Raw genomic sequence first — 23,694 nt, forward strand, 5'->3', positions numbered from 1 at the left:
TCTATTGCAACCAATGTTTTGCATTATAGCAAAAAGCTTGATAGCAGAGGTAGCAATTTATTATCTTATCGCCCTTTGGCTAAATATGGTTGAGTTAAGTGTGTTTGGATCACTAGATTTCCGTTTGCGATGATGAATTGATGTGGATTTTAGATGACAGAGATAGTTTTCTTGACATAATTTGAGTTTATTTTGGGGATGGAATGAAACCATTGTCATCTTTAAGTTGCTTAATATTGAAAGGACTTCAAAAGTAACATATTACATTTGACTGTACTCTTGGAACAAATATTCATTGCTTGTATGTTTCTTTGTTTGTTTTCTAACATTGTATTAATTACTGATCATTTTAATCAACTCTAATAATTAACTTTTTCAATTCATTCAATCATTATTCAATTACTATTATGTTTTTTGGCAGTGATAATATTAAAAGAGGTGTTTATAGATAAATTTTGACCTCTTCCATCAAGTTTGATACTATCTTCGCTTTGGAATATAGACAAAATGGGTTCTGCATTATATGATGGAAATTTTATCAATTCAGAATTTTTATCGGTAGAAGATGATTAATTTTGTAATAAATTGTAATAATATTGATAATTAAGTTGATTCAAATCCATAGCACACTACAAAACATAAGAAGATGCAGAGAATATGTAAAGTAGAAATCATTTTGTACTATCATATTCCAACAACCCATTTGTAACATTAATTTTCTCCAATAGTCATTTTTTAAGCTCTTCCTTTCTTCCTTTTTTTTCCAATCCACTTTCTCTCCTTTTCTTTCTCGCTATCCAATCCACCAAATCTTCTCAAACTTTCACACCTTAGTGGAGTTATTTTTATTTAAATTTTCACACCAAACTTTCACACCAGAGTAGTTTTCTTGTTTGGATTTTTCATTTCTATATATATTTTTGTTTTGATTTGATTGTTACATGGTTTTGATCTATTTATGATTTTTCCAATTTTGATATGCTCGTATTCATCATGTTTTGATTTATTTTTTTGGTGTTTCATTTCAATTATTCTTCATAAGGACTCATCAAGAAAGAGGATAAACCAGTGTGTTTTATTTATAAATAATGGCTGTTTCAACAAGCAACTAGAAACAAATTTAAGCAATTTGAATGACCACGTGGATTACCTCCTATGACAAAGTTGTTGTTTGAAGCAACTCCAAACAATTATGATACATGTGCTAAGCATCTCTGGATACTATGAAAAAATTGTAATCATATAAACATGTAAACTTTTTACTTATTTATATTTGTTTAAATTTTTTCACTTAATTCAATCAATTTTACTTTTTTTTATCACGTCATCCAAATCTAATACCAGTCTCTACCAAGATCTTATTGGTTTGGATGAAATCTTGCAAAATGAAACAGAGTAAACTTTTGAAAATATTTTTATAAAATGTACTGCACTAAATAGATTTCCTTGACAAGACAGCTTAATAATAAATATCTGTAAGTAACGCCTTTAACTAATCATGGTAATCCAAGAGAGGAAACTAGTTTGAAAAGTAGGTGGGGGTAATAAAACCTGATACTTTTCGTACATTAAATTTTTGAAACCAGAATACTTAGTTGGGAATATCATTACTCTAGAATATTTGCTTACTATTGATTTATGCTAACTTTAAAGAGATGAGAAGAAGATAAAAGTTTTACATTAAAATTGAAGGTCTTAATGAGCAGAATTTAAAAATGTTGAATTTGCAATGCACAGATAGAAATGCAATGGGAAGTGGGGACATGAGCAGTATTCAGAAAGCGTGGTTTGTGTGGACGCAAGAGGGTGGTCCAAGTCCAAGATGTGGCAGTTCAGTTGTGCTTGATTCTAAACCAGAATGCTACAGCAAAGATGCCGGGATTTGCCCTTCTGGCTGTTACATTAATGGAAACATTTGATGTGTCCCTGCTTGGGACCTTTTCCTTCTTAAATGTGTCACCGTTTCAAGTAACTTGGTAGTTTTGTAGAGCCTTGATTAAGCATTTGTACTTATTGACTATGACTATCAGTGCAAAATATCATAAACAAGTACATGCCATGCTTATAGACCTCACCCAGCCTCTCTGTTTTCATAAAGTGAAACAAATAATGCAAGAAGCACAGGTGTCACTGCCACTTTTTCTCATTTATCAAATATTTTAACAATTTCTTTTGCAAATCCAAGCCTCCCCTTTATTTGACTTAAATGTACAAATTAACACAAACAAAGATAATACTCATACAGATTATATTGATCAATAACATGTTCTATGTAATGTTATTTTGTTTGAAAAAAAAACTAAAGGGTATAATGCAATATATAACATTAAAATCTTCCAACAGTTCACTCCTCCTCTTAAATTAGTAATTCACTTGGTTATCACCTGTCAAATATAAACAACAAAAATGGAAAAGCTTCGCTTGACATTTGGCAAGTTGGTAGATGGAGTCAAACATCCAACAACCTAATAAATTTTGGTTAGTATTTTTCTGATAAATGATTTACACATGTATTTGTTGGTTAGTTGGAGTGGGGTTAGGATTTACTTTTTTTTCTTGTTCATTTTGACAAAAAGAAAACTATTTCCAACCAAAAGGGTAGCAACTTACATTAATATTTGCTAATAAATGTTATGATTGAATCATCTATCTGACATCATCAATTTCAAATTTTAATATTAATAAAGCTTCTTCAACTCTTGGTGAGGACAATAAATTCTGTTTTTCTAACATATCATGAAATTATCAAAGGATATTCTACCCTTTTGACAGCATTAATGGTACAAAACAATACTCTTTTTGAAGATGAAAAATTACATGACATGTGTAGTTTAGCAGTGACCTCACAACATTCACTTTGCAAGTGTTAACCCACACAAAATACAATATTTTGTTATGTGCAATATCATCTTTTGTTTCAACATGCTTCTGACATCAACATAAATTATATATGGCTCTCAATGTTGAGAGGGTGTGTTTATTTATGCCAGTTAACCAGTAAAGTACTTAAATTTGTTAGAATTTGAAGGAAGTTTGAGTACCTAAAGAAATTGAGGTAAAAGATTTAGATGGTTAAATGAAGGTATATGGGGTAAAATTGAGTGTTAACAGGCTGCCAAGAAAGAGAAAAGTACATAGAGGTACACACAATGCTGATATTTTTCTTTTGTTTTGGTTGTTGAAATCAAGTGTTGTACAAAGGAAGAGACAATGTGTTTAGGCAATTGTGTTTAGAAGGGGGATAAAAATCGTGCAATTGTACTGCAAAATTTACAACACAGGAATAGCTCCAAAGGTTTTAATGCAACCAAACAACATAAATAGTGATGCCAATCTATGTCTGTAGTTTTAGTTGCGTAGTTATGTGTCCCCTTTTTGGTTGGATTGGTTTTGCTCCATCAAACCTTCTGACCTGGACCATATATGTTTGGCTAGCTAGGCCAACACTATTGACCTGCTTTTCGTTGCAATCTACATTCATATTGTAGTGTTCTGCTATTTTTAAGAAGTGACCATCAGGGCACAGTGGTACTTAGCTTAGACTAGAAGCGCCAAATAGTTAGCACGTGTTTTCTACAATTTTCCATTGATTAATTTATACTGGTGATGAAACTCAAACAATCCTCCTTTCTGCCATTTTCTTCTGTCTTGCATAAAACAGAAAAAAAGGTGGCATATCGCATATTTAAGCATGTGAGGGCCGTTTCATTTTGAGTACGGATCAACATATAAAGTTTGGTGTTTTGTTTTCTGTGTAAATTTTCTATGGGAATGATCTTCAACTTCCAGGGTAAACGGAGGATCAAGTTCTAATACCAAGTCACCGAATAAAGTTCTCAGCATCTGAGCACTAACCACTGTAAGTACAAATAAATATTTGGAACTTGGATTCCCTAAGTACCCTTGCTTTAACAGAACCTCCAACTTGTTTCAACGGAACTAGCAAAAGGACAACACAAAATAACCCAAGTTAAACAATATCCACACACCTGTGAACTATGTAACAATTTTGTTTTCTTTTTTTATTGAAAAGTATTACAGGAGTAGGGCTCTAGTTTTCTCTCTGCATCTTTCATTTTCTACATTTCTCGAATGGAAAAAGGTCAAATTGTAAGTGGGAGGGTCTGAGTCTGAGGTAAAGGAACAGAAAAAGTAAATGAGTTAGTAGCAGTAAAAGCTCCAACCGTACAATCTTCTCAGACAGGCATTGGCTTCAGACACCAACGCTTAAATAGTTTCATATACAATAATACCAATAATAACTATTTCCTCTTTTGTCTTTAGGACCTTTTCTTTCTCTCTCCTTTAGTTTATGGATTTCCGTAAAGATGTCAGAGACAAGGGCTGCCAGAGAGGCAGCTTAGTCGCAGAAGCAGTAGCAACAGAGAGGTGCAGTCATAATAGGAGCTGTGTGTGAGAGAGAGAAAGAGAAAGAGAAAGAGAGTGTGTGTGTGCATTTGTGCATTGGCATGCAGCTATGTAATCAGAACCATTAGTTTATTACTGTAACACAATGGTCCCTGAAATAAATATACCTACTCTACACCAAGGGGCAAATGTAACAAACAACAAGCAATAACCCAGAAACAATCTCCTCTCCTCACATTTCTCCCTAACCTGAGCCTGAACCTGAAACTGTCCTCACTTTAACTACACTGTGAGGTCTGAATAGCTTCTGTTTCATTTGTTTCTATCACTCATCAGCCTTTGTTCTCTTTGATTCCCTTTTACTCTTTTCATTTTTCCTGTTCTTTCCCATTGCCTCTGCTTGATGATGAATGGAAGGAACAGGTTCCCCTTCACTCCTTCCCAGTGGCAAGAGCTTGAACACCAAGCCCTCATCTACAAATACATGGCTTCAGGTATCTCCATCCCCCCTGACCTTCTCTTCACCATCAAAAGAACCCACTTGGACTCTCCTCTCTCCTCAAGGCTCCTGCCTCACCAGTCTCAACACTGTAAGTCCATCTTACATTTCTGCATATTAGTCTTAACAAAGTTTAAACTTAGAATCTTTCATACACAAACTATTTAAACCCCCAAACTTTAAGGTTTGAAAGAATCATCTTAGTGGCAACATCAAGGTTTTCGAGACATGCAGTTGCAATCGTATTTATCTATAATTTCTTGCAACATCAGCTATGATGTCTTAAAACCTTCTTTTTGTAGATGTTAGTGCGAGGTTTTTTGAATGAATAGTTTTGAGTTAGTTTGTTTGGTGTGCATGCAGTTGGGTGGAACTATTTGCCAATGGGGTTGGGGAGGAAGATAGACCCTGAGCCAGGGAGATGTAGGAGAACAGATGGGAAGAAATGGAGATGCTCAAAGGAGGCATATCCAGATTCAAAGTACTGCGAGAGGCACATGCACAGAGGGAAAAACCGTTCAAGAAAGCCTGTGGAAGTTTTGAAAACAACACCAACGACAGTAACAACAATCACAGATGCCTCAACCCCCACAATCTTATCAATCACCAAAAACAGTTCTGCACTCTCCCCAACCACTCATTCTCTCTCCGTGTCCTCTCATGACACTTACCATCACCACAACCCTCAACATTCCTCCCACTCCTTCCTCTATCATCATCCCTCAAGACCCTCTTCCGGTGTTGCTTTGTCATTTCAAGACAACAGTGCCCCCTTGTTTCTCGACACTGCTTCTTGCTCTCAGAATAACAACACTGACTGCAGGCAGGTTCTTTTTTCTGATAACTAAAAGCTGTACTGCTCCACACTTGCATGCATACATAGCACAGCTCTTCTTTACATAACATCTCAACAACTACTTCAAACAGAAAATAAATCAAACATCTATCATCATGTTTGGTTACATGTTTTCCAAGAAATTTTATAGTTTTAGTTTTTATATTTTTTTGGGCTAAACTAACATGATTCTTCGTTTTCTGATTAGTTTACAAACACTTATAAAAAAAACCTTGTTTAAGATAAATGTACCAACATACAGAAAGAAATTTGATTCATTTTATATCTTTATAATATGTACCAACATGTGAGTACTTAGTTATTGAGTGATATGTGAATGATTCTTCTTTTGTTCTTGGAAAAGGAACAGGTATGTGTATGGACTGAAAGAGGAAGTGGATGAGCATGCCTTCTTCACGGAACCTTCTGGAACAATGAGAAGCTTCTCTGCTTCCTCAATGGAAGATTCGTGGCAACTCACACCACTGACCATAAGCTCTTCCTCTTCAAAACAGAGGAGTTGCTCTGGTTTGTCCAACGACAACAACGAGTACTCCTACTTGCAACTTCAGAGCCTCAGTGGCAACAATTCAAAACAGCCACAGCAAGATCAGGGTTGCTACATATCAGGAGCTGGCAGTGATATCAAGTGTGAAACTTTCATGAAACTTGGGAAAGAAGAACCTCAGAAAACTGTTCATCGCTTCTTCGATGAATGGCCCCCCAAGAGCAGAGGATCATGGCTAGATTTGGATGACAAATCATCCACCACCCAGCTTTCAATTTCCATTCCCACTTCGTCTCATGATTTTGCAACTTTCAGTTCAACAACCCAACGAGGTAATGAACTATGACTGAGTCTGTGTCTTGCTTTTCTTTTTCTTTTTCTTTTTCATTATGGGGTCATAAGTGGCTACGGAAATGTTTATAAGTTGCATTTTTGTGTTTGCAGATGGTTGAGTGAAGCTTTGAATAGTGGGGTCCTTCAGTCCTTGTACTTGAATCAAAGACCAATAATGTACTTACATGGTGGGGTTCAAATTATGTTGTGATTTGTGAGGTCTCTTTAATTGCTCCCCTTTTTTTATCTGTTTTCAAATGTTGTTGAAGTTTATGTGTTTCCATGGAGGGATCCAATGTGTTTGTGTGCTATTTGCTTTCCATCTTCTTTTCTTTCTCTCTCTCATTGACTCCTCCATTTTCTGTTTTTCTTGGTTTGAGCTAACTCTCAAAGACACATCCTTTTTTGCTTATTCATCATTCTCTGGCTTAGTACAATGTTTTGGTGCTTTATGGTCCCAGGGATTTGCTTGTTTGTCACTTCTAAACTCTTTCAAACTTGTTGGTAGCCTTGTGCAATCTAAACCAAAATCTTTCATTACATATATAATTGAGATAAAGTTTTAACTCTAATTGTGATGAAGAAACAAGGTTTGTTTGAAGAAAGAAAATGAAAAGGTTTGGGAAAAGTGATTTTGTCGTGGTTCTTGAATTCATTTGGCTCGTGTTTTGATGGCTGAGGAGCAGAACTGGGGTTCAATGATTAAGGTCGGGTGCATGTGCCTGAGTTCTGTGGACAACATCCCAATGAAATAGTAAGACGAGAGATGACAGTTAAATAAAAAACTACACTGGAGATGCTTACCATATATGTTTCCTCTATTTTCTGCATATTTTCGTTCCCTCCAAAATATTATCATAGGCTTTTTCATATTATTTAATTCACATGTTATGTCAAAAAATGTTAATTTTTTTATAATAATTACTTTTAAAATCCACGGTTTAAAGGGAAAATAAATAAATTAGATCATATATATATATATATATATATATATATATAAATGTTTGAAGGGGTGTGTATAATAAATAACAAAAAAAATTAGTCCATTGGCATGTTTAGAAGAAGCAGGTTTATATTTTAGTTTCCTATAAAGATTAAAAATAATGTATAAAAGATATAATGAAATTATTAGTAATAAGATTTATGTTAAGATATACAAAAAAGTGTATTTCACATCATGAATAGAAATAATATACAGAAAAAATATGCATTTAACACGGTATATAATAATTATTTAAATTAAAAAATAAAATACAAATGATTAAAATATTTCTTTATAATAAATTATATAATAATTTAAATTAAAAAAATAAAAAATAAAAAATTAATTTATTAAAGTGGGAATTGTATATATATATATTATATATTATTCATGATTGTAAGATATATTTAAAAAGGAAAAAAATAAAGTCAAGCTCACTCTATCCATAACTGCCAAGCAGAATATAGATATAGTAAATTGTGAAAGATCTTTTCATAAAAGTGTCATACCTGAGTTTATTTAAATAGACAACTAATAATTATATATTTATTTATAATTAACAATTGTCCAAGTACTATATAACACATACACACACACATATATATATATATATATATATATATAGATATATATAATATTCAAGAATTTATAACTAATTATATTTAATTATTAAATATTTATTTTAGAATTATAAAGTTTATAAATACATGATGATAATAATAATAATAAGGTCATATATGTTAGATAACTACTTACTCAATTTTTTCATTAAATAAATTAATATTTTCATAAAAAATTCACTAACTTAAGTGTTAAATTGTAGGTCAATATTTATATATATTTTATTTTATTTTCATTTTCAAACTCTTTTTTTATTGAAATACACTCGTTGTAGTACGGGTGTAATTATTTTTTGTGACAGTGAAAAATAGTTAATACAATTAAAAATTATAATATAAAATTATTACTAAACATCAAAGATGAAATAGTAAGAAAATGAGTATAAACAATAATTTATAAATATCATTTCTCTAAATAAAATTATGTTTTAATTCTTATTATTAATTTTCTTCCAATATTAAGGCACTTTAAAATGGAAATAGAAAGAACTTAAACCAAAATATTGTCACATATATTAAAACATAAGAATTTTTAAAATAAGACTAGAAAAAAATATTAACTAAATAAAATGTTTTTGGTACGGGTGTAATTATTTTTTATGACAGTGAAAAATAGTTAATACAATTAAAAATTATAATATAAAATTATTACTAAACATCAAAGATGAAATAGTAAGAAAATGAGTATAAACAATAATTTATAAATATCATTTCTCTAAATAAAATTATGTTTTAATTCTTGTTATTAATTTTCTTCCAATATTAAGGCACTTTAAAATGGAAATAGAAAGAACTTAAACCAAAATATTGTCACATATATTAAAACATAAGAATTTTTAAAATAAGACTAGAAAAAAATATTAACTAAATAAAATGTTTTTAATTTAAAACATTATTTTTTCTTGATCTTGAAATCTATAAATCCCCTTAAAATTATAAAAACATTACTTTCAACCCTCATTTAAAAATAATATAATTATATAAATAATGATATTTTTTAACACTTAACTTTGATAATTATACAAAATGTATATTATATAAATTCAAAAAGTATAACTGAAGATTTTAAGTATGAAGTGGTCAGCTCTTACTAAATCATCACCAATCTTTTTACAGTCAAACATGTCTTATTTTCATAATTCTACATTTCCATCTTAACTGCTTCTTCCTCAAACTTAGTTGGTAAGAAAGTTATATTATACATAGCAGTAGGTTTATACTAGTAGGTTTAATGTCATCCTTTTCAAAAAAAAATTACATGGGAAATTCTTTTACTTCCTCATTAACCCTTTTTTTAATCTTTCCTCATTCTCATTCCTTTTGAATGGATAATTCCTTAATGTATTTTTAGCCTACTTCTAATTTATCAAATAATTAAAGAGTTAAATATGTTTTTCGTGGGCGACAGCAGAATGTCTCCTAGGGTTACCTGTGCGTGGAGGCAGCGAAATAGTGTTTCTGGAGGTGCGGCGGTGCTACAGTAAACGACACGGTGGTTTGCTGGGTGCGAGAGCTGTAGACGACGACGCAGTGCGGTGCTAGAGCCCTGTGCGGCAGCGTGCGGTTTTGCGTTTGTGCGACAACGCCAGTTGATGGGCTGGTGTGCGGCGTCTACAGGTCCGGTGATTGCAAAGGTGGTGGTTCGCGTGGCGGCCGAGTGGTTAGCTCGCGCGGTGGTTTGGTGCGGTCGTTATTTCGTGTGTCTTGTGGAGGTTCTTAGTGACAACTTGTTAGCCTTCTAAAATGACGGAGGGCTCTGCGGGTTTCCTCATTCCATGGGCTTGTTTGATGGATCCGGAAGTGTGTCCTGATAAAAAAGTATATTCTATATCCGGTCAAAGGAAGACTTTTGCTCAGGCTTTGGGAAATTCATGTGACATTCCTTTGTCCCAGCTACCTACTCCTTGTATTAAGGGTGACATGATTGTTGTCCGGATTGATGAGGCAGATTACTTGGCTAGTCTTGAGGATTGCAAAACCCATCTCCATGGTCGGGTTATTCTATCTAAAGGGGATAAACCTCTTACACACCTGGATTTAACTAAAAAGTTGCAGCTGGTGTGGAAAGCTCTTGGACCATGGAAAGCAATTCCTCTTGGAAAGGGTTTCTATGAGTTTAAGTTCGCTTCTATAGAAGGCATCCGATGGACCCTCGAGTTGGGTTTCCTGAAGTTATCTCTTGGTTTATTGAGATTGTTTTCCTGGACAAAAGACTTTGTCCCAGCTACCATGAAGAGTACCAAAGCTCATACCTGGGTTAGAATCTACCATTTGCCTTTGGAGTATTGGAAACCAAGGACAATATTTTCCATCGTTAGAGGCTTTGGTACTCCTTTGTCTTTGAATGGGCATACTATGAGAAAGAATAGGGGTATGTTTGCTAGAGTGCTGGTGGATATTGATCTACTGTCCCCTCTTTCCGATCAACTCTTGGTTGAACGTCCAAACTTTGCTTTTGTAGCTGGTGAGGAATATGAATGACTCCCTCCATTTTGCTCTCATTGTAAGATGATTGGGCACGAGCTTGCTTAGTGTCGGGCGATCCATAACCAGGGCCGTGTTCTTGGGCCTCAACATAAACCTTCTCAGAAGACATCTTCCGATGAACGGGAACAAGGGAGGACCATGATTCCTAAACAACGTAAAGAATATAGAAAAAAAAAGATCCAGAGATGAAACTCGTGGAAGGCCTCATTGAGAAGTTGAAAGTTGATGCTACTGGTGGGGTTAATGTAGGGTCACCCTTGGGTCACCTTGATAAAACAGGTGGAGGGGAGGATGATTTTGCATATATGCCTCCTCTTGAGGATGCTTCAGATCATGATAGGTGATGAACATATATTTATTCACACACAATAGCCTTAATCATAGATTATTGGACTATAATAATAAATAAATTCATTGTTTTAATTAATATTCATATAATTGGGTTTATTTGGGCCTTAACTATTATCTTTGGTAATTTTGTGTTTCTAGGGTAAATTATCTGAAGCATCTACCTTTGTGAATGAGCCAAATATGAAAAAGTCCAAGTTGCTTCTTGAACCAAAACAGAAAAAAATATTCTGAGGAGAAGAAAGGGAAAATAAAAGCTACAAGATTCCAGAAACATAATTGGAAGCAAATCTTCTGCAAAATAAAAAGAATTATGGAAAGTGGAAACTGTTTACAAAATCTAAACTGCAATATTTTCCCAAGATCCTTGGAGCAGAAAAGCCTATAAAAGGACACAAGCATCAAGGAGAAAAAGAAGAGTTTCATAGGGTTTTCTTAGTTTATTTTCTTCTTTATAATTCTTTTGTTTTGCCTCCGCATGGAAGGCTAAACTTTTTTGGTTGATTCCTTTGTAATTTCCCATTGAGTTCTGAGGTTTTGTTCTATAAAAGTTTCGATTTTTAAGTCTCTATAGCAGTTGTTTTTATTGTCTAATCTCCAGGAAAACTAGTTTTTGTGAGAGGTTGTACTTGAACGCATGATTCAGAGTCTTTCTTGTCTTAAACTTTGGTTTCTTAGTTAGTTCGCATCGTTCTAATTAATTTCTTGGGCGCATGATTCAAGAGAGAGGAGGTAAGCATTCCCATGGAATATACGCATGGAACAAAGTGGGTATTGATTAAACTAGTAGACGCATGCTTTACTGGTGAGTTTCAGTTGAATCAGATCGGCGCATGTTCAATCTGGTTTAGCTCTGTTGGAGGATTGAGAAAAGATTAATCTTTAGAGAACCTGTGAAGAATTCAATGGTGGAAGAACTTGGGATCAACCGCTTTTTATTTGCTATTTTAACCTCTTTTATATTTTCTGCACAACTATCTCAAACCCCTTTTTTATCTTTATTGTTATTGCTAACTTTTATTGCTTGCAGATAGATTTTAAACCCTGATCAACTGATTTTACTATTGGATTCGTTGGGAGACGACTTGGGGACATTTGTCCACAATTATACTATCATCTCTCTAGTGTTAGACAAGTCTACGCTAAAATCATATTAATTTGACAGTAAAACGACAGCTATCAATAGGTCCTCACCCAGGCAGGGGTTGTCCACTCCCACTTTGGATTCGCTTGTTCTTATGCAAGCCAAGGACTCAGAGTCAAATTCAACAACTCTTATTGATGATCATCATGTGGAGGTATATGTTCTTGTGATTGTACCATCTCCGTTGCGTACTACCTCTCCTCGGAGGGCTAGATCACATGCAGATACTAATGCATCAGTTCCTAATGTGGAGGTCTCTACTATTGTGACTATACCATCTCAGTCGCCTCATACCTCCCCTCGGAAGGCTAAATATCTTGGGGATGTTAAAGCAATATCGTTGGTCCTTCAAAATCATTTTTCCTCTCTTGATGGTTTGGAAACTACAGATGTGGGAGGTGATTCTCATATTGGAGCATCAACTATTTCGCCTACCATTGTTGGAATTAATTATGATCATATTGAAAATCAGGTTGTTTCAAAATTTTGGGCTGACTCTAATGAGATGGAGGAGGATGCCAGTGATAATGGGGAGGAAACAGTTCGCACTAAAAGAAAACCAGGGAGACCACCTAAGGGGATTGGTAAATCCAGGAAAACTACTAAGGCAATTCTTTCTACAACGTCGCAATGAAGGTCTCTTCATTTTTCTGGAATGTCAGAGGACTCAGAAACCACAAAATTGTGGAGATGTTGATTAGTTTACTTAAACTACATAAACCCCTCCTGGTTTTTCTTGCTGAACCCATGATACCGTACATTAATGCTTTCGACGTCCTTTTCAAATATGTTAATATGCATTTGGTGGCTACATCTCCTATTATTAATAAAGTTGCTAAAATTTGGTGTTTGTCGGTTCCTAACCTTGTCCAAAATTTCTTGGTTAATGATCAATTTATCTCTGTAACTTGTCTTCTGCATATAAAATCTTTAGCTTTGCCGGTGTTTATGGTGCTAACACATACTTGACTAGACGATTTTTGTGGAGAGATCTTAGTTTCTTCACAGGGCCTTGGTGTATTCTGGGAGATTTTAATGTTGTGCTCTCGGCGGATGATTGTAAAGGGGGGATAGCTCCTAATCAGGTTTCTTGTAATGAATTCCTTGATTGGATTAATACTAATGACCTTTCTTGTATGCCTTTTACTGGATCTTGTTATACTTGGTGTAATGGAAGGAGAGGGTTGCATATAATACATAGATGACTGGATAGGGCTTTATGTAATGGAGTGTGTCTGGATGAATAGGATTATTGTACTTATCATGTTCTTGTTAAAAAATTGTTCTGATCATTCTCCTATTCTTGCTAGTCTTGCTAGTAATTCTTTGCCGAAGGTTAGCAATTTTCGTTTCTTTTCTATGTGGCTTCAGGACACTTCGTGTCTGAAGCTTATTCATGATTCTTGGGCTAATAAGGTTGTTGGTTGTCCTATGTTTATCTTGCAACATAAGTTAAAAAGGTTGAAACTTGAGCTCCGAGACTGGAATAAAAATTCTTTTGGTAATGTTCACAATGTAGTTCTTCTTAAGCATGCTATCCTCCTAAGTATTCAAAAAAGCTTAGAGACTGCTAGTTTGTCTGATAGTGATGTGTCAAGAAAAGATTGCTAAGGAGAAGATCATGCTCTTCACTGTCAATATTTGTTTTGGAAAGAAAGAGCTAAGATGTTATGGTTCAAGGATGGAGATCGAAATACTGCTTTTTTCATGTTGTGGTCAAAAGGAGAAATAATTCTAGTGGGATTCATCGTCTACGGATTGATAATGAGGTTACAGAGGATCCTAAAATCATTGAGGATCATATTTTGGACTTTTATAAAACTCTTTATGCTGAGTCTATTTCTAATGTTCTGGATAATAATAATATGAAGATTTTATTGGTACTTATATTCCTACGATGGTTTCTTCTGAGGGGAATATGATGTTTATTAAATGTCCTGATTTTTCTGAAATAAAAAATGTTGTTTTTAATCTTAACGATAATTGTGCTCCTAGTCCTAATGGTTTTTGTGGTATTGTCTATCATTCTTGCTGGGAAATTATTGGGACAGATGTTTGCAATGTTGTTCAATAGTTTTTTAAACAAAATTGGGTTCTCCCTGAAATGAACAGTAATGTGGTATATCTTATTCCTAAGGTTCAGGGTGTTGATTCCATTAAAGATCATAGGCCAATTGTTGTTGCTAATTTCAAATTTAAGATTATTTCCAAGATACTGGATAGGCTTGCATTTGTGGCTGCTATAATCATTTCTCCTAATCAATATGGGTTTGTGTAGGGTAGACAAATTCAGGATTGCATTGGTATTGCTCTGAAGCTATTAACATGCTTTCTAAAAAGGTTAGAGGAGGTAATGTGGCTTACAAAGTTGATATTCATAAAGCTTTTGACACTCTGAGTTGGAAGTTCTTATTATTAGTTTTAAAACGCTTTGGCTTTCACCCCTCATTTGTCGGTTGGATTAATACAATTCTCCGTTCAGCTATGCTTTCTATCAGAAGAAGTGGTAGTTTGGTGGGTTTTTTTCCCTGCAGTCGAGGTGTAAGACAAGGTGATTCATTGTCTCCTTTACTTTTCTGTCTTGCAAAGGAAGTTCTTAGTAGAGGTATCTCTAAGCTTGTGAATGATAAGAAGATTTTAAATATGGCCAGTCTGCAAGGTTATCTCACTCCCTCTCATATTTTGTATGTTGATGACATATTTATTTTTTGTAGGAGAGATATTAAGTCTCTTAGAAATTTGAGTACTTTTCTTAAAACATATGGTGATTTTTCTGGTCAATATATTAATAACTCTAAAAGTAGTTTCTTCACCATGGATAATTCTCCAAGATTTGTCACCAAAATTCAAAATATTCTTTCTTGTAATCATGGTTGTTTGCCTTTCAATTATTTAGGAGTGTTTATCTTTGTTGGTGTTCCAAAGTGTCAATTTCTTCAACCTTTGGCTGATAAAGTTAAATTGAAGCTAGCATCTTGGAAAGGTAAATCTCTTAGCATGATGTGTCGAATTCAGTTGGTCAATACGGTGATTATTGGATTTCTGGCTTATAGTTTTAATATGTATAAATGGCCTGTTTCACTTATTAAGCAAGTTGAGCAGTGGTGTCGAAATTTTATTTGGACTGATGATATTCTGAAAAAAGGTATCGCTACCGTTAATTGGACGAAAATTTGTTCACCTCTTGAGGATGAAGGCTTGAATATTATTAATCTTCATCATGAAAATAATGTATATCTTCTTAAGCTTGCTTGGAACTTTGCTTATAGCAACAAACCTTGGTCTTTACTCTTGAAAATCAGGGTTCTTAAATCAAAATACGTGTTTAGAACGGTTTATAGATCCTCCTCTCTTTGGCTTGGAATTAAGCAATTTTATTCTACCATACTTGACTATACTTCTTGGACTGTTGGTACAGGTTTTTTTATTAATTTCTGTAATGATAAATGGTGTTCTACTACTTCTTTAGCAAATATTGCAGGGTTATCTGATGATGTTAGCATTCTGGATATAGTCTCTCAATTTTGGACAGGTTGTGATTGGAATATTCCTTTATCTTTATAGCAGATGCCTCATTTTTTTAATCATATCATGGTTAGAGAGGAATAGGATATTCCTAATTGGATTTTAGATGACTCTAGTAGTTTCACTCTTAAATCGGCTAGGACTTTTTTCTTGGAACCAGGAGTTCCATGTGGTTGGGGTATATTTATTTGGTCTTCATCTATTCCGCCTTCCAAAACTATAGTACTCTGGAAAAAAATTCATGGGCGACTTCCTACAAATCAACATATTCAGAATAAGGGTTTGCATATATGTTCTATGTGTACGCTTTGTGAAAAGCATGAGGAATCTATTCAACATCTATTTTTTGAATGTTCTAACGCATTGCATATTTGGAGTTGGGTTCGACAAATTTGTCTTACTTCTCATTTCTCTAATAAGGATGATCTTTTTATTTATTAAGAGTGATGGTAGTCCTTTGGTTAAATTGATTAAGCTTGTTGTGATAACCTTTTCTATATGGATGATATGGCTCATACTAGATTTCAAGATAAGATTGAGGTTTCTAAGGCTATTTCGGTAATTAAAGATTTAACTTGTCTAGTGGGAAATTCGTCTAAAGCTTCAATGAAGAATGATATGTTGGATTTCAACGTGATTAAGTTTTTTGGTATTAAGACTCGTAGTGGTAAAGTTCTTCGTCCTCTTCCTGTTAGATGGAAATTTCCTTCACCAGGCTGGGTTAAAATTAATATTGATGGGGCTGCTAAGGGGTATCCTGGTCTTGCTACTTGTGGAGGTATTTTTCGTGGGAGTATGAGAGAATTTATTGGTGATTTTTCAGCGTTTCTTGAAGTTCAGACTGCTTTGGTTGCTGAGTTTTATGGAGTTATACATGTTATGGAGGAAGCTAAAAAAATGGGGCTTACTAATGTCTGGCTTGAATGTGATTCTGCCTTGGTTTATGATGCGTTTACTGCTAGGACTAATGCTTCGTGAATGTTTCGTCGTAATCGAAGGAATACTTGTCTTAATTTCCGTGGGACAATCAGGTTTAGGGTTACTCATATTTTTCGTGAAGGGAATGTGTGTGCTGATAAGTTGGTTAATTTAGGATTTATTCATAGAGAATCATTTCATTGGTATAATAGACTTCCATATAGTCTGTTCTTAGAATTCTTTATGAATAGGTATAGTCTACCTATGTATCGTTTTTGTTAACATATGGGTTTTGGTCTAGTCCCCCCATATTTTTGTATTTTCTTTCTTTTTTCTTTTTTTTAATAATATTTTTTTTCATGTGATGGCAGATGTTTGTTGTTACTTGAGGTGTCAGCCTTGCTGAGATGTCAAGTTGCATAGTGATGTCTAACATGAAAACTTTTTATAATATATATATATATATATACATACATATATATATATATATACATACATACATACATATATACATACATATATATATATACATACATATATATATATATATATATATATGTTTTTCGTCCCTGTACTTTCACGCGAAATTGGTTTTCTTCTCTAATCCAAATTTTAGAACTTTTGGGTACTTGTAGTAAGGAAACTATTGAAATGAGTTCTTGATAGTTTTTTTTTATTTCCAGTGAGAACTAGGATGTTAAAATATTTCATGTTGACTCATCGCTCACGTGGATGCTATAATATTATAATACAGTGCACGCTAGATATTTGATTTTTACGTAGAAAAACACTGGTAAGGACCCAATCCAATAGTTTTCTTACTACAAGTACCTAAGAGGTCTAAAGTTTGGACTAGGGACAAAAATCCATTTCGTGTTATAATACAGGGAAGAAAAACATACTTAACCCATGATTAAAATAACTAGTATTTGAATCCCCCAATACTATTATTCAAATCTTGTTTTTTTTTTTCTTGTACTTAACTATCTTCTTAAGCTCATTGAATAATTATTACATTTTCTTTTTCCCAACTTCATCTAGGCTATCATTCTCATCTAGCATATCAAGCTCACTAATCCTTATAATAAAATACCTAATCCTTTGTGATACATCTCTAAAGGCCTCCATATTTCATATTGTCAAAAAAAAATTTAATAACTTCATCTTCTCTATGATGACATATGACCCCTCATGAAACTTGATACATCTTCCAATATTTGTTAACCAGTTCCTCAAAACTATCATTATAAACTATACATCAAGCACTTGAGATAGCTTAGGATTCCAATCCATTGTATGTGCTTTTAAGAATAAAGTACAATGATCATAAACACTTTTATTGAGTACATATTGTTGATTTAGATTGTACATTTAACCATTCTCTTGACTCCAAAATTCTAAGAATTTTGGTTTTAGTAGTATCATTATGTTTATACTAAGTTTATCTTCTTCCCACTAATGAAGCATCCAACACATCCATACTATCAATAAAGATGTTAAACTTTTATATCTTGATGGTCCATAATTTGTTGCCCTTACTCCATTCCTCTTTTCTACCTTTTTTTATTAAGTTAAAACATCTATTATTAGTATTTAATATTTTAGCCTCTAGAATAGCTCCCATAGTTTACCTTTTTTACATCCTCCAAATGATGAATAAATATTTACCAACATACATTTTATTTTATCCTCCCTCGAGATACTCTAAACCCTAAGGAATCCTTGACCTTAAATGAACCTTTCAATTTAAATACTTTCTTTCTTCACATATGGATCAAATCTCCAATCTTATTTGGTGTTAGGCTATAAACTCATCCAACCTCTATATTCTTGGAGGAAAGAATGAACAAAACATAGAAGAGAAAGAATTCTTCTTTTGTTATTTTTGATAAAATAATGTGGAATATTTTGTACAGCATTACTCTATTTATAAAGTAATTAAGTGTACAAACTAACTAACCGACTTTTACTTCAATTAACTACAATATTTCTCCTTAATTCAAGTACTTAAAGATATCATATTCTACTGATAAGTGTCAAATTTCAGTATATTTCATATTAAAATATAGGCACTTATGGGGTATTAATTGCTAAAATAAGTATAAAATAACCCCTAATTTATGAATTTATACAGTTTTACATATTTTGTAATTTTAATTTAAATAAGAATGATTTATTCCCAAATTTATGTTAATTTCAATATTCTAGGGAAGAATGAAGATGATTGGGCAAAAGGAGAATATACAAAGCTAAAAAGGGAAAGTTGGAACACACAAACACTCACCAAAATTGCCCCAAACTTGCAAAAAGCCAACACATCACCAGTGGATCTCGCTTGAGCAAGATGGCTCTAGTAACATTGGACCTTTTTACGTTTTACTCGCCCAAGCAAGCTCATTAACGCCTGAGCAAGAAGTCACTTAAGCCCAAGCAAATTAGATTAAATAGGAGGCTTGAGGCACAACCCTAGGGTGCAAGATTGAAAGGAAAACACCATTAAGTGAATCGTAATCCAATTGGGAGAATAGGAGGTGTTAGAAAACCTTAGAGGATGTAGCCATCAAGGAGAAGCATCCATAATCTTCTTTTCTTGCCCTCCGTGCTTGTAACAGTCATCATGTGTGGCTAATTTTACCCTTTAGAACTGGGAGTAATCTTTTCAAACTCTTATGTATTTAGGTGATATCTAAACATAATATTATGTTCTTGATGATTATTGATACTATTGTTTTTTTTGTAATACTTGGTTTATCATGATCTAGAATGTTAAATTTCACTAGAAAGTACTTCTAAGCACTTAACATATTTGAATGCTAAGAATAGATTTGAAATGTTAATTGCTATCAACGTCTGATCTTAAAGATAAGTTTTTTTTTTTTATAAATATGCAAGGAATCGATATTTAGGAAGCATACTCAACAACTTCTAGTCTTTCAAACTTGTCTCTCTTTAGAGGTTGAATTAATACTTAATTGCAATCCAATAGAACAATATACTAATTTCAGTCTTCCATTGTTAACTTGCTCCCTTATAAATGTTTTATAGGCTTTTCAATGCCTACTACCATTTCCTTTAAAATTGAATCAAGCCAAATAGCTTGATAGGCTGCATAAAAAAGTAGTAATATACTTTGTCTCACAGGATGATAGTGCCACAACTAATTGCTTCTTATAACACTAAGCCCCTGTTTGGATTGAGGGGTGCACTGTTCACGCGGACAGATGTGAGAGTGCACCACACGTTTGTTTCTAATGATGGGTGAGGGGGGAGGTGTGCGGAAAGGAGAAGATAGAGCTTTTTTGGTGCCTCTCATGGATGAAGAGAAAGTGCAATGGGAGAAGAGAAAGCCACATAGGCTTTTGTGCATTTACATTTTTACCCTTAATAAGAATAAAAAATATATTTAAATTCTAAAAGTATATAAATAATAGAATTCAATTATATATTATAATAATCTAGATTTTGATTTATTAATGAAAATAAAAAAATCCATTTAAATATTTAAATTCTAAAAATATAAATAATAGAATTCAATTTTAATAGAAAATAATTTAAATTACTTAATTTGATTTTATTTCAACTAAACTGTAAATATCCAAAAAAAATATTAATATATTCATAATAAAAAAAATATTAAATATATTTTTAATAAAAATACTTATATACCTTAAAATATAAATATATTTATAATTAAAAAAGTATTATTAATATTAATAATATAAATATTAAAATAATAAATTGAAAAATAATTTAATTATTAATTAAATTTATATTTTATTTATTTATTTGAATTCTACATTATTTTATTCTTTTATTTATAGTTAAAATCTTAAATTATTTTAATTAAATAAAATGTGTATAAAGTAATTATCATTTATTTTTTATTTTTTATACACAAGGGTAAATTTGTAATCTTACAATTTATACAATTAAAAATAATTCAAAATATCCTTACAACCATCCAATCACTTACATATTTCAATAAATTTTCTTTACGAGCAATGATACTTTGACACCTCTTGCTCCAAATTACACCTTTTTAATTGACAAAAATACCCTTTCACATCACATAACCTTTATAATATGGAAGATGTAATTTGGAGCAATGCAAAAAGTAGGTGTCAAATAATATTTTTCCTTTCTTTACACATCCAATCTAACCTACCTCAATCCAAATAACCTCAACTTTTTTCACACTTCCACTCTCCCACACCCTCAACTTTCCACTCTCTCACGACAAAGTCTAAGACAAAGTCTAAAAGAGATTGGTGCACAATTTGAATAAGTATCCATTGGTGCTCCTTTTATCACTATAGTTAGAGTAACCCAACAAATCAACTTGTAGTTGGCTTTTATTCGGAAATAATAATCCAACAGGTGCTCTTTTATCACTATAGTTAATTTTGTTTGAGGGGAAAAAACTTAAAGAATGAATGGAATTTCATATAATAACGCATGCAATTAAAATGTAAAAAATTAGTCCAAAATTTAATCATAATATCATGTTTAAAACATTAATTTCATATATGAGAACTGGTGGTTTGCATAAAAATATCATTATATTTTGCAATTCTGGTAAAAGAAACAGCTAAATAAGAGAATATTCTACTTTCCAAGTTCTATTATTCTTTATTTATTTATTAAATTAATAAATATCTGGAAAAGTGCTACCACATGAGTAGGGTCAGTGGAGAAGCTTGGACACTGCCTACTCTTTACAAATATTCACCTGTCTAACCAAAAGGACTAACTCCATAAATCACTTTCTTTTTTGTTCTTTTGTATTATATGATTAGACAAAACCCAATTCTAATTACCTATTACACACATTTGTGGTTAAATAAAAAAAAAGTCAAATCCTGTTCCTAACATACCATAATTTTAGGATGTATATAAAAGAAGCATAAATAATCCATCTATGACATTTTTCTTCCACGCCCTTCTGAGCACTATATTCCCAGTGACAAAGCAAGTACAAATTTTTCTCTTTTAATAATGCCCTGGAAAGTGCATGAGGGAAAGATGATTCCGTTCTCTTCTCTCCAAAAAAAAAGTGATAGAAGAATTTTTCCTCACTATATCAGTAACAACACCAAACAACATAATCTAACTTTACTATGTCCCTGCCATTTCGGTCATACGAAAGCAAATTTTTTATTCATGTAAAGGACTAAATAAAACTACATAATTCATATTCATCAAACACATGTGTTAACAAATCTAAGATACTTTGACTGAATAATCTAATACTAACTTATTAAGATATTAAGGTGTATGTATAAGAAAGTGAAAATTTGGAATCTTGATCAGATATAATGGTATATAGTTGTGAAAAAAAAGAAGCATGAGTGTGATGATTGTTAATGAGGTGGTTAGTGATGGAGTGAGAGAAATGAAAGGAAGTGGAGAAAGTCAGCTTTAGGAAAAAAGAGTTGTGATGTGTGGTGGGGTGAGTGAGTGGGAGAGTGATGTTGTATTGGTGCAAAAAAAAAGGGTAAGTAAGCAAGTAAATAGTGTGTTGCAGTGCAGAGTGCAGAGTGCAGAGTGTGTGCAGGGTGCAGGTGCAGGTGCAGGTGCAGAAGGGTTCAGAAGAGTGCAGAGTGGTGTGTGAGCTGAGAGGTGAAAGAAGTTGAGCAGTAATGAGTAGGGAAAGAGGCAAAGAAAGGTACACTTATTATCCCTTTTCTTTCCATTCAACCATCTCCTCTGACTCTCCTCAGTCACCAGTCAGTCACTACCCGACATTCAAACAATCACCTTCCATACTCCATCCTCATGCTCACTGTCATCCATCTAATTCTTAATTCAAACATAATAATCATTCATCAAACTCTTCTTTCTCAATTCTCATTTTATTTTTTTTCTTCTTATCTCTCAGATTTCACTCATCTGTGTTGTGTTTTCAATATCCTTAACCCAATTCTTTCATGGCCAAGTTAGGTGAAACAAATCCTCTTCTAATAATACAATTTAATGCTTCATCTGCTTCACAATCCTACTATTAATGCAGACTAAGTGAAGAAGTTTTGTGTTTTTCTTTTATCAGTATGATCTTGTTAATTGACTTTATATACTTTGTTGTGCCATTTAAACATAATGTCAAACAGATGGTACCAAAAAGGGTAAACTTTACTTTAACAACAATAAATATTGTTCAATTTTATTGTCTTAATAATAAAGTGATGGGAGGAGACTTGTTCCTATTTTTCAACAAGGATAAAATTGCTATTTTTTTTTATTTCTTTTCTCAATATTATTTTTAAGACTAATCTTTTTGGTATTGTTCAAGATTAAGAATCATAATGGTAGAATGAGTGAGTTTTATTACATCTATTTCTGGTTTAAAATCTATATTCTTTTATCTTTATTTTTGTTGGAATAATTTTTTTACCAAATTTCTTAGTCATTAATGGATAGTAGGTATACTAATATTTGTACTTGTACTCACTTTTACATTATTTTAAATATTAATTAAATATTATTTTTCTTAAAACAATAAAATCCATCAAAGAAAATATATCATGAGATTTTAATGTTAAAAAACATTTTTTTTTCATACTAAGTTTCAATAAAAAAATTATAACTACGTAAATTTTGAAATAAAATAATAAATAAAAAAAATTAAATAATTATATAAAATAAATAATTACACATTATTAAAAAAATTTGAAAACTCTAATATCTATTATTTTTTGTAAATGTAAATAGGGATAATATATGTAGAGAATTTGAGTAAATGAATTTATTGGATACTAAACAATTTGAACGGTTGATAACGAAAATAAAAAATTATGTAGTGAAAGAAAAAATCAAATAAAATGAAACAAATAATAAAATAAAAGAGAAAAAATAAGTTTAATAAATTATCTGATAAACTAAAGATGAATAATCAAAATGATAGTCACACAAAACATAAAAAACAAATAAAGATAGGAAGAAGGAGCATAAACAATGAAATATATAGGTATCCTGAAAGTGATTTAATTTGATAAAATTAGTATTTAATAAAAATTACTTAATAGACTAAGAATTCTAATAATTTAAACAAAACAAATAAACAGAACGTGAACTAGAATGAATGAATAGATATGTAACATAAATACGAATATTGATACGACACGGACATG

General features: G+C 32.4%; 2 protein-coding genes across 3 annotated transcripts; both read left to right on the forward strand.

Moving 5' to 3' along the window:
• The first annotated feature begins 3,530 nt into the window (after positions 1-3,530).
• Positions 3,531-6,980, forward strand: LOC137807179 (growth-regulating factor 5-like). 2 transcript variants are annotated; one of them, XM_068607662.1, is made up of 4 exons: positions 3,531-4,958; positions 5,231-5,690; positions 6,073-6,542; positions 6,655-6,980. In XM_068607662.1, the coding sequence occupies exons 1-4, from the start codon at positions 4,772-4,774 to the stop codon at positions 6,660-6,662; spliced, it is 1,125 nt and encodes a 374-aa protein (XP_068463763.1). In that variant the 5' UTR covers positions 3,531-4,771; the 3' UTR covers positions 6,663-6,980. The 2 variants fall into 2 exon arrangements, with proteins under 2 accessions (XP_068463763.1, XP_068463762.1); XM_068607661.1 differs by lacking the exon at positions 6,655-6,980 and having other exon boundaries at positions 4,559-4,958; positions 6,073-6,556.
• A 2,908-nt stretch (positions 6,981-9,888) lies between these two features.
• LOC137805564 (uncharacterized) lies at positions 9,889-10,626 on the forward strand. Its single transcript, XM_068605509.1, has one exon. The coding sequence runs from the start codon at positions 9,889-9,891 to the stop codon at positions 10,624-10,626; it is 738 nt and encodes a 245-aa protein (XP_068461610.1).
• Positions 10,627-23,694: the final 13,068 nt, after the last annotated feature.

The sequence above is a fragment of the Phaseolus vulgaris genome, chromosome 3 (assembly GCF_000499845.2).
Source record: "Phaseolus vulgaris cultivar G19833 chromosome 3, P. vulgaris v2.0, whole genome shotgun sequence".
Lineage (NCBI taxonomy): Eukaryota > Viridiplantae > Streptophyta > Magnoliopsida > Fabales > Fabaceae > Phaseolus > Phaseolus vulgaris.

Coding starts and splice junctions, on each gene's coding strand:
- LOC137807179 (XM_068607661.1), top strand. CDS start 4,772: ATGATGAATGGAAGGAACAGGTTCCCCTTCACTCCTTCCCAGTGGCAA. Junction 4,959..5,230: donor GCCTCACCAGTCTCAACACT/GTAAGTCCATCT, acceptor GTGTGCATGCAG/TTGGGTGGAACTATTTGCCA. Junction 5,691..6,072: donor AATAACAACACTGACTGCAG/GCAGGTTCTTTT, acceptor GAAAAGGAACAG/GTATGTGTATGGACTGAAAG.
- LOC137805564 (XM_068605509.1), top strand. CDS start 9,889: ATGACGGAGGGCTCTGCGGGTTTCCTCATTCCATGGGCTTGTTTGATG.